The following is a 17,970-nucleotide window of genomic DNA, read 5'->3' as shown; positions in this document are numbered from 1 at the left end:
CAATGGCCTTTGATTCCCTTTTCATCCATCAGCTAAGGTTGATTTGATTCCCCCCTCTTATTCCTGATGTAGATCGTTATTCTCCCCTTGAAGCTGGTGTAGATATTCAGTCCCTCCTTCTTCCCTGGCTGGGAGAGAGGGGCACCATTTTGTGGTTCACCTGAGGTGCCAAAGTGTCTTGGGCCAGCCCTGCCCAGTACGCATTGCATGTTGGGTAATTTTATGGCAGGCAACCCCTTTCTCTTGGAGCCAAGCCACTCCTATTCATGAGACCAACCGCAGTAGCACTGCTGCATGCTTTGCCATGCAAATTTGCGACCCAGGAGGAAGGCGACTAGAGAGTAGCGACAATGTGGTGCAGCAGGGATGGGGGCCCTGTGAGCTCCTGGCGCACCTCTGTCACCAGTCTTGTGAAGAATTTTCCATGTGGAAATGTGCTATTATAAATGCCAGCCACTGCTATTCGTGTCCATCTACACAAAGCCAAGACCTTGGTTTCGATCCAGCCTAATTTTTTAGTGCAGTATAGCTCTGTCTAAAGCCATGGTTCCCAACGTGGGGCACACCCCCCAAAGAGGGGCAATTTGATTTTTTGGGGGGGGGGGAATTCGAGAAAGAGTTATTAACAGTGAATGGCCTTTTAGGCTTCTTCCACGTGAATAGGAGTTCACTTTTTGAATACAGTGGTACCTCGAGTTAAGTACTTAATTCTTTCCGGAGGTCCGTTCTTAACCTGAAACTGTTCTTAACCTGAAGCACCACTTTAGCTAATGGGGCCTCCCGCCACCGCTGCGCGATTTCTGTTCTCATCCTGAAGCAAAGTTCTTAACCCGAGGTATTATTTCTGGGTTAGCGGAGTCTGTAACCTGAAGCGTATGTAAACTGAAGCGTATGTAACCTGAGGTACCACTGTAATAAGAATTATTTGTCACCGGGGTGGGGTGGGGCTCAGGATTTTAGAGATGCTTAGGTGGGGCAAGGCCAAAAAAAGATTGGGAACCACTGGTCTAAAGCATTCTCTTAAATTCTGCCACACGGACTGAACATTGACTCAGAATGATGAGTGCCACCTAGTGATTATTTTGGGGAAAAGAGCTCCAAGTGAGACAAGATCAACACACAAGTGTTATCCCTACACAATGAGGCTCACTCGAAATAGCTGAATTATACCGCTTAGTTGCCAAAATGGCTTCTGAGCTGTTTACTGGGGCACATCCAATCACAGTCTAGTGATATAGCCGCACGCAATTAAAATACACAGCACGGCAAATTCCCAACACCCAAAATTAAAGCGTAGAATGTAAATTGAGAAATAACCCAGAGAAAGTAGATTGGGAAACTTACAAGTCGAGAAGAAATGGCTGCTATGAACGATGACCAACACAAGCTCCACAGTCTAGTCACCTCAGAGCAGGCGACACTGCTTCAGATAGGCAAATCCTGTTCTGCTTCTATAGTTATTTATGTGTCTCCAACCCACCTTTGTTGTCCCTGTTTTGATTTTCAGGAAATCCTGTGCACTGCTAGCCAACCAAAACATACCCAGGAGGCTGCTCCTCCCATAATGAGTTCAACACTGGCTTGGATTTCCTGTTACTTTGCGGCTTAATAAGTGTCAAAAGCAACGGCCCAAATTATTATAAGTAGTAGTCTGTTTGTGTTACGATTGGATAAAACATTGCCCCACTTAGAGGGGCTCAATTACGCAGGGAAGTTTAATGGTGTGTAGGGCAAAAGAACAACCAACCCAGGGAGGTTTTGAAGATCAAATTGTCAGGATAGAGAGTTTCACTCAATAGCCTCTAGTGGCAGGAATGAAAGTTCCAGGGTAAAATTCAGTGGTGTCTCTGTGTGACCATTATAGATTCTGCTCACATGACTGGATTTCATCTTCTACCCACTGTATCCCCCACCTCCTCCCACCCCATGTGCACCTAGAAGTTTTGGGGGGAGGTCCTCCAGAGCAGAAGGGACGTGAGTGGTGCTGTGAGTTAAACCACAGAGCCTAGGACTTGCCGATCAGAAGGTCGGCGGTTCGAATCCCCGCGACGGGGTGAGCTCCCGTTGCTCGGTCCCTGCTCCTGCCAACCTAGCAGTTTGAAAGCACGTCAAAGTGCAAATAGATAAATAGGTACCGCTCTGGTTGGAAGGTAAATGGTGTTTCCGAGCGCTGCTCTGGTCTGCCAGAAGCGGCTTAGTCATGCTGGCCACATGACCAGGGAACTGTCTGCGGACAAATGCTGGCTCCCTCGGCCAATAAAGCGAGATGAGCGCCGCTACCCCAGACTCGGTCATGACTGTACCTAGTGGACAGGGGTCCTTTTACCTCCAGAGCAGATTTCGAGAACCATGAGAGGAGAGAAGAGAGAAGTCCTGTTGTGCAATGGCCTGAATAATGCAGTAGAGGGGATGGTTCTGGATCTCTAATAATCTAAACATGTCTTCTTTTTTTAAAGTTTGTCTCCTCCTTGGCTGAAATGCTATATCCAATTACCTGGGTGTAAGCTCTTTCAGACTCAGAGGCTTTTACTTCTGAGTGGATTTCACTATTAGGATCATTCCAGAAGCAGAAGTCCCAGCAAAGGAAGAATGGATACAAAAACTTACGGAATATGCAGAAATGGTGAAACTTACCGGAAGAATAAGAAATCAAGATAACAAACTTTTTATAAAAGAATGGAAATGGTTTATGGAATATTTGCAGATAAATTGCAAACAGATAAAAAAAAAACATTAGCAGGATTATTGTAATAACCTGCAGAGTATATATAAGAGTATATATTTACAGTCGATAATTAAATGAGCAAGTTAAATGAATTTGGATATGCAGAAGGTATCCAAAAATAAATTTAAGGAACCGCAGAAAGAGGGGGAAGGAAGTCCAATTTTGAAATGTGAAATTGATTGTAAAATTTATGAAATGTATACATTTGAAAAGTAAAACAAAAACAAAAACACCTTTTAGGATCTTTACAGGGGGGCAGGGCTTAATTTGCAAAAAAGTCAATGAGATGATGCAAACAGGGCATTGGCAGCAAGTGATTTTTGAAATACTTATCAGAGGTATGACCATGGAGGAAGCAGATCAGCAGGACAGCATGAGTCACATGGTATTCCTTGGTCCTGATAACGACTTTCAGTTTAGGTTGGCCTGAGCATTTAGGAGACTGTCTTTCCTGACTGTGGATCACCTTTTCCTTGTCATGCTGTCAACTGGAGCTTGGTCCAACATGCCCTCTGTTGAATCTGGTCTTTCTATTTCATGCTCCACAGAATTCAAATAAAGCACATAGCTATTTGATCGAAGGCAAGGGAGAAGTAACACTGGGGGCTTCAGGAAATTGGAAAGAACAGCAGCCCACAGCAGGAGAGGTTTCTAGAGCAGTTGTCTGCAGAAGTCCACACGCCCAAGTACTGGAAACACTCAGTAAGTTTTTATCTATTCATGAGCTTTTGGCAGGCAATTCGCAACCATCAACCCAAGCACTGCTTTATGCCGATGAGGACTAGACACTTATTTGGAACAAAGTCTGGAATTCTCCTAAGATGCATTTCAGATTCATGGTTTATTTAGTGCAGCAAACATCCCCCTGGGGACGTCTTCCTGGAATAAACGATTGCTTCGGATGCATGAGACCAAATACTTATTTGCAAAAAATAATTGCTCTTAGGTTGTATTGTACTTTTATCTTGCAATGTGATTTATGAACTTTATTGTGTCTAAGCCCAGAAGACAGCCTTATAGCATAACTCATAATTCCCCCCACTTTACAGATGTCAGAGCTTCTTGCCCAAGGCTACAAAATGAGTCAATTTCAGAGACAGCAACTTGGTTTGACTAGGTTCCTTGAGGGCTGTTGGCCAACTACTATCAGGCTAGCCTACCTCCCAGTGGTACTGTGAGGATAAAATGGGAAGGAAGAGTCATGTCTGACCTTCTTTGGGAAAGGTGGGGTTTTTTTAAAATTAACACAATTAAATAAACACACATTTCAGCAAGACTTAATCCATGCAGCCCACTTTCAAACAAACAAACAAAACCTTCCAAGTCAAATTTCAAATGTGTTCCCTTCCACAAATTCAAGGAAGACAAGAGTTTGAATCCTCACTCAGCCATCAAGCTGAGTTACTGACTTTCAGACTTACCTAATGTGATTTTACAGGAGCTGCTAGAAAGTGAGATTAAATCCCCACCCCCACCCCCAATTTTATGTGTTTTTCTGAACCACCCTTGCTCAATTAAAAAACAGGAGGGAGGCAGGGCAAACATGTTAATAACTGTTTATTATAAATCACTCAAGCATTTACATGTCTTTCATAACATATTAACACTGATAAATGCCTGCTGGATGAAAAACAGGAGGAAATGTTTTTGTTCGTTTTGTTTACAGTCATCGTTTAACGAAGCATTAGAAAGACATTAACAAACCAGACTGGATTTTGTTTTTCCAAATCAAAACCCATCACAAGAAATCTGGCTTTTACTCTCATTTACATTACAAATAAGTCTCCACGCAATCCCAGACAAAGGGGACTTTTAAGTCGTGATTCAAGAAAAAGCACGTTTCACTGACACTAGAGGTGTTGATGCGAACTCGTTTTTTGTTACTTATAAAAGGCGGGCACTGGCCCCAATCCATCCACATGCACGGAACAGGGATTGGTCCTGCTGTCTGTCAAAGGAGATGCAATACGTGGGTGGAAGGCTTGTTACATTCAGCAGTAAAACATACAGCGCTCTCTAATACAAAGAACATAGGAATGAAGGAAGCTGCCTTAAAAACTGAATCAGACCAGCCATCACTCTATAGTTCAGTACTGTCCACACTGACTGGAAGCAGCCCTCTGGGATTTCAGACAGGGGACATCTCCATCCCTACTCAAAGATGCTGGAGATTGAAGGAGGGACCCTCTGCATGCAATATCTTTGCTCTACCCCTGAGATACAAAGAGTTGGGAGCGTAGCGTTTGGCTCCTATTGCCTCCTGTTGCTCTGTGGACCCCTCCTCCTGTTATAAGAATTTTAAGGTCTTAGATATATAATAAATGTTCATAAATGTACCAAGCAAACATGTACATAAATATATAAACCACATGTCTGAAGCAGCACAGGAAGACAGTCCTGAAACCATTTTGACTCCCAGGCTGACCAAATGTTTCTCTGCAAGGAAGGAGGAGGTGAAAAACCCTTCCTTGTTACAGGAATTTAGTAATCACCATTTCAAAGGAATGGGCAGACTACCAGGAAAGGCGTTATCAGATAACCTGGCAGACAGGAAAAACAACAACATTCAAATTTCTGTTGTAGACCGCCTTTTCTGTGATGTATGTATGATGTATGGAGGGGTGGTCTTGAGCTCCAGGGCAGGAAATTTAAAATGTCTATATAAGGGCAGGCACACCTTTGTTCTGGGTCCTCCTCCGTCCTCCTGCATGTCAGGGGAGCACCCTGTTGCAACAGATCAATAAAGATCAGGCTTACTAACTGCTTTGCTTCTCAATATTCTCTGGTTGGCCTCTGTTATTTTCTCCTACCAATAGGGAACCCATGTAAGGACTCTATACGGGCTCTTGGATACCCCATAAGGGGAAAAGGATAAATTTTGTTTACAACACTCCTCATCCTCCCACTTCTGAGGTGGGGTACCCAGTGCAGACACACAAACACACAGAAACACCTCCGCTGCTGCTGCTGCTGCTGAGATAGATTTGTGGGAGGGCAGAAGATCCACAGTAATTACTCCCCATAAGTCTGGATATGTTTGCAGCCATATGCGTAAAACTTAAGTCCCATTTGATGCCAAGGGGTTTGGAGGGCTTCAGTGTCTCCACAAAGACCTTCCCCACCAATTCCCAGGTTGCCCCATTAATTCTGAGGAGGGCTGTTGGCAGGTTTTGTGATGTAGGGCTCATCACCTCAAATTCTGCACACCAATGAATTTGGTGTCGGATAACCAGCTTGGCCAATGGGAACCCATCGAAGAATCCAAGATGGCCATGTTCTGCATCTACTTGCTTCTTTCTTAAATTCTTCAGTAGGAGCCAAAGTCACCTCACTACAACCAGGAAACCGGGTATCCCTGCCAAAATTATTGTCAGAAGTGTTGCAGCATCTTTTGGCTTGTTCCTGTATATCAGAAGGCCATAGGCTGCATCCTGCCTCCTCCCCACTTTTTGCAGCTCCTTAAACAACCCCCCTCAAATTTGTAGTATACAGTGTATACAGTGGTGCCCCGCAAGACGAACGCCTCGCAAGACGGAAAACCCGCTAGACAAAAGGGTTTTCCGTTTTGGAGGCGCTTCGCAAGACGAATTTCCCTATGGGCTTGCTTCGCAAGACGAAACGTCTTGCGAGTTCCTGCGGGTTTTTTCCCCTCCCCCCCCCTTTTCCTAAGCCGCTAAGCCGCTTATCAGTTGATCCGCTAAAAGCCGCTAAACCACTAATAGCGCTAATCCGCTAAGCTGTCAATGGGCTTGCTTCGCAAGACGAAAAAACCTCTAGACGAAGAGACTCGCGGAACGGATTAATTTCGTCTTGCAAGGCACCACTGTACAAATAGAGTACACTCTAAATGAAATCTAAGTTATGCTTACAGCCATCACAAGATCTTTCGTGCACTGCGTTTATTGGGAGCCTCTAGCCAAAATGGATGCCATCTTTCTGTAAAAAAAAACCACCCTAGTACTGACAATAACAGAATGAGGAATGGAAGGAGTTTTGAGATTTTCACAGCCTCTGACACAGTAGAAGGATTCAGAAGGCCTAAACAGCCCCTGAGAGAAAGAGAGATAGCCAGGTCTTTAATTTAGAACTGACATGACTTTTCAAATGGGGGGAAAAACACATTATCAAGCATCATTTTCTAATAGCAATTGTGCGTATGTTTGTATTTATTCCAAATCAGGCTGCAACGCTATACCCACTTGCCCAGGTGTTATGTACTGAGTTGAATAGGATCCAAAATGCAGCATTCTGATTGGTCGTAGAACAATAGGATTCAGAATGCAGCAGTCTGATTGGTCCTAGGACAATAGGACCCAGAACGCAACAGTCTGATTGGTCCACAGGAGCCACCCAATCCAGCTTCAGGTGGAAGTGAATCTGCAACCTGATTGGCCTACAGGAGAATCCCAGAATTAGCCAATCACGTGGGGCCCATTGTGTAAATAATGTATATAAAGCAGACATTCTGGGGGAACTTCCATTCCTCCTCACCACTATGAGCTGAATAAAGAGCATGAAATCCACTCTCGACTCAGAGTATATTTCACCAGGAAAAAGATTTATTGAAATCTATGGGACTTTTGAGTAGACTGTGCTGTGTGTCAAGATGTGTGAGTACACAGCTTCAAATTTTTGTGGCCAATTCTGCCCCCGCCCCTGATGCAAAACACGGTTTTTGAAACTCAGTGGCTTTTAAAACTCATGCATTGTTTCCCTAAAGACCAAGGAAGGGGAAACTGGAGACATCCCAACAACTTTCAGCACCCTTAATTTTCCGGGACTACAGCCTTATACTCTCATCTGGGTTCTTCTTATCACTGATAATAAATCATGGGTGGTTTTCTTTTCTTTTTTGCTGTAATTTTGTTCGATACTCTAATATTGCAATTATGGTTGAAATGAATATGGGAAGAGACGACTGAGGGGGGTTCTTGCCGGGATCTACAAATGGCCACATTACACAATCTGTGTTTCCAAAACACCAAATGACGGGAAATCGGAATTTTACAAGAAGTTGCATGAGACTATGCTGGACTATCTGGACTACAACAACATCATTATGATGGGAGATATGAATGGGGTCGTATCGACAAACATGGATAAGTCACAAAATCAAAACGTTACAAAAGACGGCAGACTACCAAAGACCTTTTTTGAAATGGCTGACAATATGGACTGGATTGATATTTGGAGAACTAAGAACCCCCTGGGAAGAGAGGGAACATTCTTCTCTGAAGCCCAACTGACTTGGACAAGAATCGACCAAATATGGATATCTAGAGGTCTGGCACCCAAGGTCAGAAAAGTGGAAATCTGCCCAAAGACCTGCTCCGACCATAATGCGCTGAAGATGGATATGACACTATTGCCAACCGGCTCCTTTAGATGGAAGATGAATGATAGCTTGTTTAGAGATCAGGAGATTGTCAAGAAGGCCCAAAAAACTTTGAAGGATTATTTTGAAATAAATATGAACACTACGGTGGAAAAAAGAACTATCTGGGACGCAAGCAAAGCTGTGATGAGGGGGTTCTTGATACAACAGAACACTGTAAAGAAAAGAACACAAAATGAAAGGAAAGATAAGATTTTGCAGAAAATTAAAGAATTGGAGAAGAAATTAAGATCAAACCCGAAGTCACAGCCGATTCTGAGAGAAATTAAACTATATCAAGCCCAATATTCTAAATTGATAAACCAAGAAATAGAATGGAAGATTAAATTAATGAAACAAAAAACTTTTGAATCGGCAAATAAATGTGGAAAACTGCTAGCTTGGCAGTTGAAGAAGAGACAGAAATTAAATACAGTTACAAACCTAGAAATTGAAGGAAGAAATATCCAGAACCCCATGGAAATTAGAAAGTGCTTCCAGAGATACTTTAAAAAATTATACACTCAAGGGCCGCAAGATGAGGTTGAGATTAAACAATTTCTGGAAAGAAATGGATTAACAAAGTTGTCACAAAAAAACAGATTAATCCTGAACAACAAAATAACACAACAAGAGATTGAACAAGCTATTCAGAACATGCAACTGGGCAAATCTCCAGGGCCAGACGGTTTGACCTCCAAGTATTACAAGACATTAAAAGACTATCTGACCCAACCAATGATGGAGGTCTGTAATGAAATTATGGAAGGGAAGAAGGCGCCGGAATCGTGGAAGGAAGCCTTTATCACATTGATACCAAAATCTGAAGCTGAAAAGACACAACTCAAAAACTATCGTCCCATCTCCCTTTTGAATGTGGATTACAAAATATTTGCAGACATTTTGGCAAGTAGATTCAAAAGAGTGCTTAATGAAGTAATTCATAAAGACCAGGCAGGCTTTCTCCCAGGTAGACATATGTTTGCAAATACTAGGAACATTATTGACGTTTTGGAACTTTTGCAAACAGACATAAATACAAAAGCAGTGTTAATTTTCATAGATGCGGAGAAGGCCTTTGACAATATTTCTTGGAAATTTATGAAGGGAAATTTGAATGAAATGGGAGTGGGACGGGGGTTTGAGAATGGGATTGACGCAATATATTCAGAACAAAAGGCCAAACTGATAGTCAACAATGTGGTTACAGAAGAGTTCAAAATTGAAAAAGGAACACGACAAGGCTGCCCGATTTCCCCTTTGTTATTTATTTCGGTTCTGGAGGTGCTCTTGAACTTGATCAGAGGGGACCGGTTGGTGGAAGGGATTCAGGTCGGAGCGAAACAATATAAATTGAAAGCTTTTGCAGATGACCTAGTTTTGACCCTGCAGGAGCCAGAGTCTAGTACGAAAAGAGTATTACAATTGATACAGGATTTTGGTCGGGTGGCGGGATTTAAATTAAACAAACAGAAAACTAAAGTGTTGGGGAAAAATTTGACAGATATAGAGTCGGAACGGTTTCAGAGAGAAACAGAACTAACTATGGTTAAAAAAGTAAAATACCTAGGGGTAAACATAACAGTAAAAAACCTGAGCCTATTTAAGGATAATTATGAAAAATGTTGGTCTGAAATTAAGAGAGACTTGGATAGTTGGACAAAATTGAAGCTTTCTTTGTTAGGCCGAATTGCTGCTATTAAGATGAATGTATTGCCAAAAATGTTGTTTTTGTTTCAAACATTACAGATTGTGGACAAAACGGAGTGCTTCCGGAAGTGGCAGAAAGATATATCTAAATTTGTCTGGCAGGGCAAAAAGCCCAGAATTAAGTTTAAGATATTAACAGATGCGAAAGAAAGAGGTGGCTTTGCCCTGCCAGACTTAAAGTTGTACTATGAAGCCGCAGCTTTCTGCTGGCTAAAAGATTGGCTACTTCTCGAAGACACTGACGTGCTGGATTTGGAAGGTTTTAACAATGCTTTTGGTTGGCATGCATACTTATGGTATGACAAAGTTAAGATCAATAAGGCCTTTAAGAACCATATTGTCAGGAAAGCACTGTTCAATGTCTGGACGAAATATAAAGACTTATTGGAAAACAAAACTCCAAGGTGGCTCTCACCTCTGGAGGCTAAGGCCCGAAAAAGACCCAATATGGAGGCCAAATGGCCAAAATATTGGGAATTATTAGAAAAAGATGGAGACAATTGGAAATTGCAGAGTTTGGAGAAAATGAAGGATAAGGTGCGAGACTGGTTACATTATGCTCAGATTAAAGAAGTTTTTAAAAATGACAAAAAGTTAGGGTTCCAGGTGGAGAAATCGAAGTTAGAAACAGAATTGTTAGAACCCAAAACCAAGGTACTATCTAGAATGTATAACTTGCTGCTAAAATGGAACACACAAGACGAAATGGTTAAATCGGCTATGATAAAATGGGCACAGGATATTGGGCATAACATTATGTTTGAGGACTGGGAAAGGTTGTGGACCACTGGGTTGAACTTCACTGCATGTAATGCTCTGAAGGAAAATGTTATGAAAATGATATATAGATGGTACATGACCCCAGTTAAACTTGCCAAAATATACCATTCGTCTGACAATAAATGTTGGAAATGTAAAGAAAATGAAGGAACATTCTTCCACCTCTGGTGGACATGCCCTAAGGTGAAGGCCTTCTGGGAAATGATATACAATGAGCTGAAAAAGGTATTTAAGTATACCTTCACTAAGAAACCAGAGGCCTTCCTTCTGGGTATTGTCGGCCAGAAGGTGTTAAAGAAGGATCGAACATTTTTCATGTATGCAACAACGGCAGCAAGGATTCTCATCGCAAAAAATTGGAAAACTCAAGATTTACCCACACTGGAAGAGTGGCAGATGCAGCTGATGGACTATATGCAACTGGCCGAGATGACTGGCAGAATCCGAGACCTGGGAGAAGAAAAGATGGAGGAAGACTGGGAGAAATTCAAGATGTATCTACAAAAACATTGTAATTTGTTTGAATGTTAAGAAGGATGCTAGATTATAAAAAACTGGCCACCACTAAACTAGATTTAAATTTGATGATAAGTGAGACTAAAGAAAATATAAAAATTTTATTGGAAAAAGTGTTAAACCATATTGGAATGTGTGGACATGAGATTGTAAACAAGTTGATAATTTGTTTGGAAAATTTTTTTTTTTAATGATGTAAATGGGAGAGGGGGACGTGAGGGAGTCCAAAGAAGTGAAGAATTTGTTGTTATAAAAGCAAGATTGTTTTATGTGTGCATTTATATTTTAAAAAAAAACCTTAATAAATATTTATAAAAAAAAAAAAAACAATCTGTGTTTCCAAAAATCCAGAAATCTGACAGGGTTGTCAATTCCATTGCAATTCATTTATCCATCAGCAGCTGTCACTGGCCACAAAGGCTACTGTAGGTCTTTTTACCCTAACATGCACTGTATACAAGAAGTAAAAGTCAATCCCCAAAGCTACATAAACGGCCTTTTAAAATATATTTTGCTTGGAAATCCATATGTACTGTACATCACATTCTTAAGATCATTATTTGCTACCCCAAAGTGTACATCTAATGCAGTCTTAAGGCAAGAGGCAGGACTGCCCGGAGTGGAATTAAAAGTCTGGGAGCAAGCAATATCCCTCTGGCTGAAAATCTATTACAATCCTAAGGGACTGTTACCTTACTTCCTGGCCGCAGTTCCCTATCCTCCTTGGCTTATGCAAATAACTAACAAGATCAAACAAATTGGCCTAAACCCTGAAAATCTTCTTACTGGAACTCTGAATAAGGCAAAAGTAATTATCACTCAGAGACTTTACGATGTCGAATTACAACAAGAAGACGCCCTACTCCCGGAGACGTATAGATGTTTAAAAGCTTGGCCTAATTTTGCAGCTGTCCCTTACTTAACTAACATCACTAATGAAGCTTATAGATGGGCTTTCTCCAGAGCCTGCTTTGAGACAATGCCCTCAGCAGTGCTGTACGGCAAATTTATGCGGGTACCAATGCATGCGCGTCTTTGCCCCTGTATGTCTAATAAGGTAGAATCTGTCACTCACATCCTTCTATTTTGTGAATTTTATAGTGAAGAATGAGTTCAACTTATTTTGCCGCTTTTATCAAAATTTATACCCCTTCAACGTTATTTGGAATCCTTCCCCGAAATTCTACGAAAATACCTTCTGGAAGATTCCTCAAGCTCAATATCATATGAGGTGGCCAAATTTTGCACTTTAGCAATCAGGAAGCGTAAATCTCTTTTGTTGAATAGCACACTGCAAAGTTCCCTTGTGTAATTTTTTTTTTAATGCTGTTGTTGATTTCCTTTTGTTTGATCTTGTGGTGTTCTGTGTCGCTGGCTTTTGCTGTAATAAAACTAACTTGAACTAACTTGAACATGCAGCAGAAGCATTAGCATAACTTATAATCTGCTCTTATGTTTCAATGGTCAAAAAGCTGTGTGTTGTGTGTTTGCAGGTTGTTGTCTTTTAAGAGAAGGATTAAAATATCTACTAAATACAGATTATTATTTTTTAAAAAAATGTGCATGCCTCAATAGCCTTGACGCATTAGAATAGAAATTAAGTATCCAAACATTTAAAATGAAGCTTTATTTGGTTTTAAGACGTCATTTAGCTGTACACATTTACAAATGACAATGCATGTGTGACAACAGAATTAATCATTTAAACATACTGATTTTATTTTTTTGGCCCACAAAGCATATCGATGTTAATACAAGTAACCTGCTCTTCAATAAATTAACTGCATATTCAACAACGAAACAAAGCCAAAAGAAGTAGTAAAAAAATAAAACCAGAGGAGCATATGTCTTGCAACAAAGGGCAATTTCTTTGTTTCTTTGAATAATGACAATTTTTCACTCCTCAGCTTCAGAACTGTTTAGAAATCCTTTTGTGTGTGCCAGGTGCTTGTCATTACAGATCACGCTGCACCTTTGTCCACACTGCGAACCCCTATATGTTAGACAGAAAGCAGGGAAGGGAAGGCAAAAGTTTAAGTGTGGTCAAGAGGAAATGATGATACCCCACAGCGACCAGAGAGATGAGAAGGCCACCCATTTTCTTCTTCCCAGCTTGCCCAACCCAATACCCTGAAGCAGAACCAACATGGCGACCTCTGGATTTCATTAGACCACAGTCCCACTATTCCTGAAAGTTGCCCATCGTGGTTAGGACTCATGGGAGCTGTAGTTCAAGAACATCTGGAGGACGCTACAATGGCTTCCCACGTGAGAGATCAGCAGTTGAGGAAAACTCTCTCCCTACCAGAACATTGGCAGCCATGTCTTCAGCGTTATAGAACTTGGAGCAAATCAGAGACTACTCAGTTCTTCAAGTGGGGCTCACTTCCCTAGCAAATATCTCCAGATGTTCAGAGAACTTGGGGTCAAAATACCCTTTGAGGCATGCTTCTCTGTGTGCAGCCTCTTCTCTCCACATCTTGAATGTGGGCACACATATCCCGATTTTATATACAGTGGTGCCCCACAAGACGAATTTCCCTATGGGCTTGCTTCGCAAGACGAAAACGTCTTGCGAGTCTTGCGATTTTTTCCCACTTTTTTCTCCCTTTTTCTAAGCCGCTTAGCCGCTAAGAGCCGCTAAGAGCCGCTAATAGCGCTAATCCGCTAATAGGGTTGCTTCGCAAGACGAAAAAACCGCTAGACGAAGAGAATCGCGGAACGGATTCTTTTCGTCTTGCGAGGCACCACTGTAAATTGGTTTCATTCATTTCCCCCCAGTTCTCCTTTATATGGAGAAACAAGCATGAACTACCATTGTGTATCTCCGGATACGAGGAATACAAATGGTGACAACTAGTCAGGTGATATGTCTCTGAGAAATTTGGAATTTTCCACAAAGGAGCGAGGAAATGTTGATATAATGTTTAACATCCCTTTTGTTGTATGTTTGAGTTGACTGTGCATCCAGTCTTCTCCTTTCTTATCTGATACAGTACACAGGACTGCAGTGTAGGACCCCCTTCCAGAAATCTGCATTACCAGTGTGAACAGGTTTACCCATGCATGTTAGGCCTCCTTTCCTTCAACTGTCACCTGGGGTAACCATTCCATTGGACTTCCTCAGTAGGAGACCTAGGAAGTGGGGCTCATTCCACCAGCTTTGCCAAAACACCAGATCTCCCAGGCACCTCCTAACCCTGAACTATGCCAGCTGGTCATTATAACTGTTTAAGAATTGGTGCCTGAATTTGATTTTTTCCCCTCTTCCCTCCTGGTTCACTTTCCCGTATGTGTCATGTGTTTTTTTAGATTGTAACTCTGTGGGGCAGGGTCTGCCTTGTTTTAATTTGATTGTATGCAATCTACTCTGAGAGCCTTTGTGGCCAACATGTGTGGCACAAATGCTCTAAAGAAATAAACACACAAGGGACTGGCCAATCTCCAGCCTACACCAATTTTGCACGTGTATTTTAATGAGTCTGTCCTATTTAATTTTCTTATTTAGCTGTGTGTTTTTTCCACGTGGAAATCCATATTTAAATACATACTTAAATGCCCATTGTATCACAAAATATGTATTTTAATATGCATTTTATTTTAATATACACCTTTTAAAATGTGTTTAATTGAGCCAAATTGCATTTGATTGAGTCGACTGGTCTAGATCTCCCAGATTGTTTATGGATTCCTAAAAATGGATTTTGTTATACTCTTATTTTAAAAGGCACTGTTTGCGTGTTTTGTTGCTGTGTTTTGCTATAGTAGTCTTGATAAACCTATACTGTATTTGATGCTTATGGTTTGTAGACCAAATAAACTGAACTTGAAGAAAATGCATTTTAAAAATGCATTTTGGTATTGTTTTTTAGCTGAGAATTATACTGCAATATTCAGAGAAGTGTGAAACCTGGAGGCTAATTATGCTCTAATCTGTATGATATATTGGTCTGAATACAGGCCACACTTTTCAGCTAAATCTGACTTGCATAAAACCTGAGTGTGAACCAGAAGCACAGTCTAACACATACATAACCCATGATTTGAGTAATCTCATTTTAGGGGTTTGGCCTATATTTGGGGACAGCTTATATTTGAACCAATACAGTTTACATTTGAGGGGGTTGCAGATTGAGTCAGTTTGCTTTAAACATATGAATCAACGGAAATATCCCTCCATTTTGATTTCACATACACATTTCTTTGCACACACGGAGCTATCTATCCCTTTTCAAAATTGATTGGGAAAGCCTTCCTCAGTGGGCGAGTCCCGCATGTGCCTTTAAGCCCCCATGCCAACAAGAAACGCTAGAAAAGAAAAAAAATGTTGACAGAATTACTTCAAATAAAACAATTCACTTGCGCAAACTATGCTTTTAAAGAGCAACCAGTTCCTTCATTCCACTAGAGATTACAATCTGCAGCCATATTTATTGGGCGTAGTCATGAGGACTCAGTCAAGTCAAAAGATCTACTACATTTAACTATAATATTAAATAATATGTAACTTTCCGAAACACCGTACTTAAGACAGCTAAGAATTTAGGCTATATCCATCCATGATTTAATTCCACTAAAGCAGTAGTTTTCAAACTGTGTTCTGCTGGGGAACCTTGAAGACCCTCTGGGACCTATCAAGGGTTCTTCAACGTGAAGGCCAACATCGGTGGACAAGCTATATTCAGTGGCCCCTTCTTCACTCTACATTTAAAACCATATCATAATGCTTTAAACAGGCGTGGCTTCCCCTGAAAGAACCCTGGGAAATGTTGTTTAATGAGGGTGCTGAGTGTTGCTAAAGGTAAAGGTAAATGGACCCCTGACCATTAAGCCCAGTTGCAGACGACTCTGGGGTTGCGGTGCACATCTTGTTTTACTGACCGAGGGTACCGGCTTACAGCTTCCGGGTCATGTGTCCAGCATTACTAAGCCATTTCTGGCAAACCAGAGCAGCGCACAGAAACGCTGTTTACCTTCCCGCCGGAGTAGTACCTATTTATCTACTTCCACTTTCAGATGCTTTTGAACTGCTAGGTTGGCAGGAGCAGGGACCGAACAATGGGAGCTCACCCTGTTGCAGGGATTCGAACCGCCGACCTTCTGATCAGCAAGCCCTATGCTCTGTGGTTTAGACCACAGCGCCACCCACCCACTGTTGTTAGGGGACCCCTATTCTGCTCTCAGAGCTACAATTGCCAGAGTTCCCTTGGATGAGGGACTGATTGCTGGAGCTCTGGGAGGGGAACAGGAGCTGCCCAGGATTCTTGGGAGAAGCCACACGTGTTAAAAGTAGTACACTACTGCTTTGAATGGATAGTGAAGATGAGGAGAAAGTCTACTTACCAGTACTGATCTTCTGCCGCAATGTACAGCTATAGGGGAGTGTTAGCATCACCCTCAATCTCACTTCACCCCACCCTTGTCCAGGTAAGCTGTAGCATCATCTGTGACCTGAGGGCAACTGTGCAGCTCTGACCCACTGGACCAGCCACTAATGGATGTGGTCATATTTGGGCACCTTTTCAATCCACAAAGAGCAACGTTGAGGCTCAGAAGGCCAGAGACTTGTTTCAGCTGAAAGCATACTTAAGTGAAGATCTACTGCTTAGATCTCTGAGTGATATGCAATAACATATCCAAGGATTTCTGACTCCCAGTCATTCGAAAAATAGCGACAACTAAAACAATTCTGTGCAAAGATCCATCAGCAAGTTGTGCATCTTGGAGCTTTGATGGTCCCCAACCAAAGAGACTTTGTGCTTAAGAGTGCAAGGGATTCTGCTGTGTCTGGCCTTGCACTAATAGCTTATCTCTTCATTGCCTGTAAAATATGAATATGTATTGGCAACCACCTTCAATCATGTCTGCTGGCCAGTTTTAGAGTTTATGTAAGAAACTGATCTGTTCAGTAAATCAGATGCACATTGATACTTGGGCTTGTGGAACCTGGACAATAACATTGCAGTGTGGATTCCAGCCACTCCATTCCATTTATCACCCCAATTTATATGCTCCGTCACTCAAAAGGCATTCCAAGGCCATTGAGCGTGCTCAGTCGCCACCGGCTGTATGGGGAAGCTTCTCCCTTAAAGAAAATGCTGCAGACCTCAGGATTCCTCCAAATCTACCTCCTTCTTTTGCAAGGGAGGTGCTGTTTTGGGTACATAAACAGCAGCATTCACAGCCGGTGCACTTGAAATGCAGGAAACAAGCTAAATTTGCAGATCAAGGTCTGAAAGTCTGCTTGCCCTGGAATCCTCTGCAGCATTCAAGACTTTCTTGGAAGATGATGTGTTAATGTGTAAAGTGTTGCCTTACAATAGGAAGTTTAAAAACCACTGCATTAAAGTAGGATGGAATTAACCCAGGATTTTAATTTGGCCTATGATCAGTGAAAAATACTACTTCCATCCTAAGGGGAAGATTGGGGGTAAGGAGACCCTCCACTCCAATGAAGAAACATACAAACAACACATACAGCAGCATCAATGTTCAGAGACATATTTTGTTTCTCAAAAACTGCCATCTCCAGCCCTCTCTTTGCAAGCTTGGATCATCTCCCTCGGAGCCTGCTTCCTCTCGGTGACCAAGCCCAACCAAAACATGAAGTCAATGAACCACGTGGTTGGGTTGAAGTTCAAGCCAAGCTCGCTAGCTGAATAATCAAACGGAAAGGTGTGGTGGTAATTGTGGAAGCCTTCGCCTGGAAAACAGAACCCAGAAGGAACAGAGAGTGGGGTCAAAAGGTAGAGAAGAAAAAGAAGTGGGTGGTAACCCCAATGATCAGAAGCAAAAGAAGAGAAGACCTTTAATGTGTGCTAGAAAACAGTTCACTGCAGAAACTTCCATGCTTTTTCAACATTTT

The 17,970-nt window shown here is 41.8% G+C and overlaps 2 protein-coding genes and 2 long non-coding RNA genes across 5 annotated transcripts in view; 1 reads left to right on the top strand and 3 right to left on the bottom strand.

Annotated features, from left to right (window-relative positions):
• TMEM150C (transmembrane protein 150C) overlaps nt 1-1,420 on the bottom strand; it is a 53,433-nt gene extending 52,013 nt beyond the window's left edge. The window contains exon 1 of one of the 2 annotated variants that reach the window (XM_081877272.1): nt 1,345-1,420. The gene's annotated coding sequence lies outside the window, so the exon portion shown is untranslated. The remainder of the gene's footprint in view (nt 1-1,344) is intronic. The other variant, XM_081877255.1, reaches the window with a different exon arrangement.
• Nucleotides 1-17,970, top strand: part of LOC309350483 — a 300,644-nt gene that overhangs the window by 21,869 nt on the left and 260,805 nt on the right. The gene's annotated exons all lie outside the window — the stretch shown is intronic.
• LOC309349780 lies at nt 4,266-7,705 on the bottom strand. Its single transcript, XR_014160184.1, has 2 exons — nt 6,595-7,705; nt 4,266-5,009 (listed from the first exon to the last, which is right to left on the bottom strand). It is a non-coding gene; the product is annotated as an uncharacterized lncRNA (long non-coding RNA).
• Nucleotides 13,893-17,970, bottom strand: part of SCD5 (stearoyl-CoA desaturase 5) — a 43,867-nt gene continuing 39,789 nt past the window's right edge. Inside the window, exon 5 of the mRNA XM_081877151.1 lies at nt 13,893-17,808. Within this exon, the coding sequence (XP_081733277.1) occupies nt 17,618-17,808 (191 nt within the window). The 3' untranslated portion in view covers nt 13,893-17,617. The remainder of the gene's footprint in view (nt 17,809-17,970) is intronic.

The sequence above is a fragment of the Podarcis erhardii genome (genome assembly GCF_964252035.2).
Source record: "Podarcis erhardii genome assembly, chromosome: 9".
NCBI lineage: Eukaryota > Metazoa > Chordata > Lepidosauria > Squamata > Lacertidae > Podarcis > Podarcis erhardii.
This window is presented reverse-complemented; position numbering and strand designations above follow the sequence as displayed.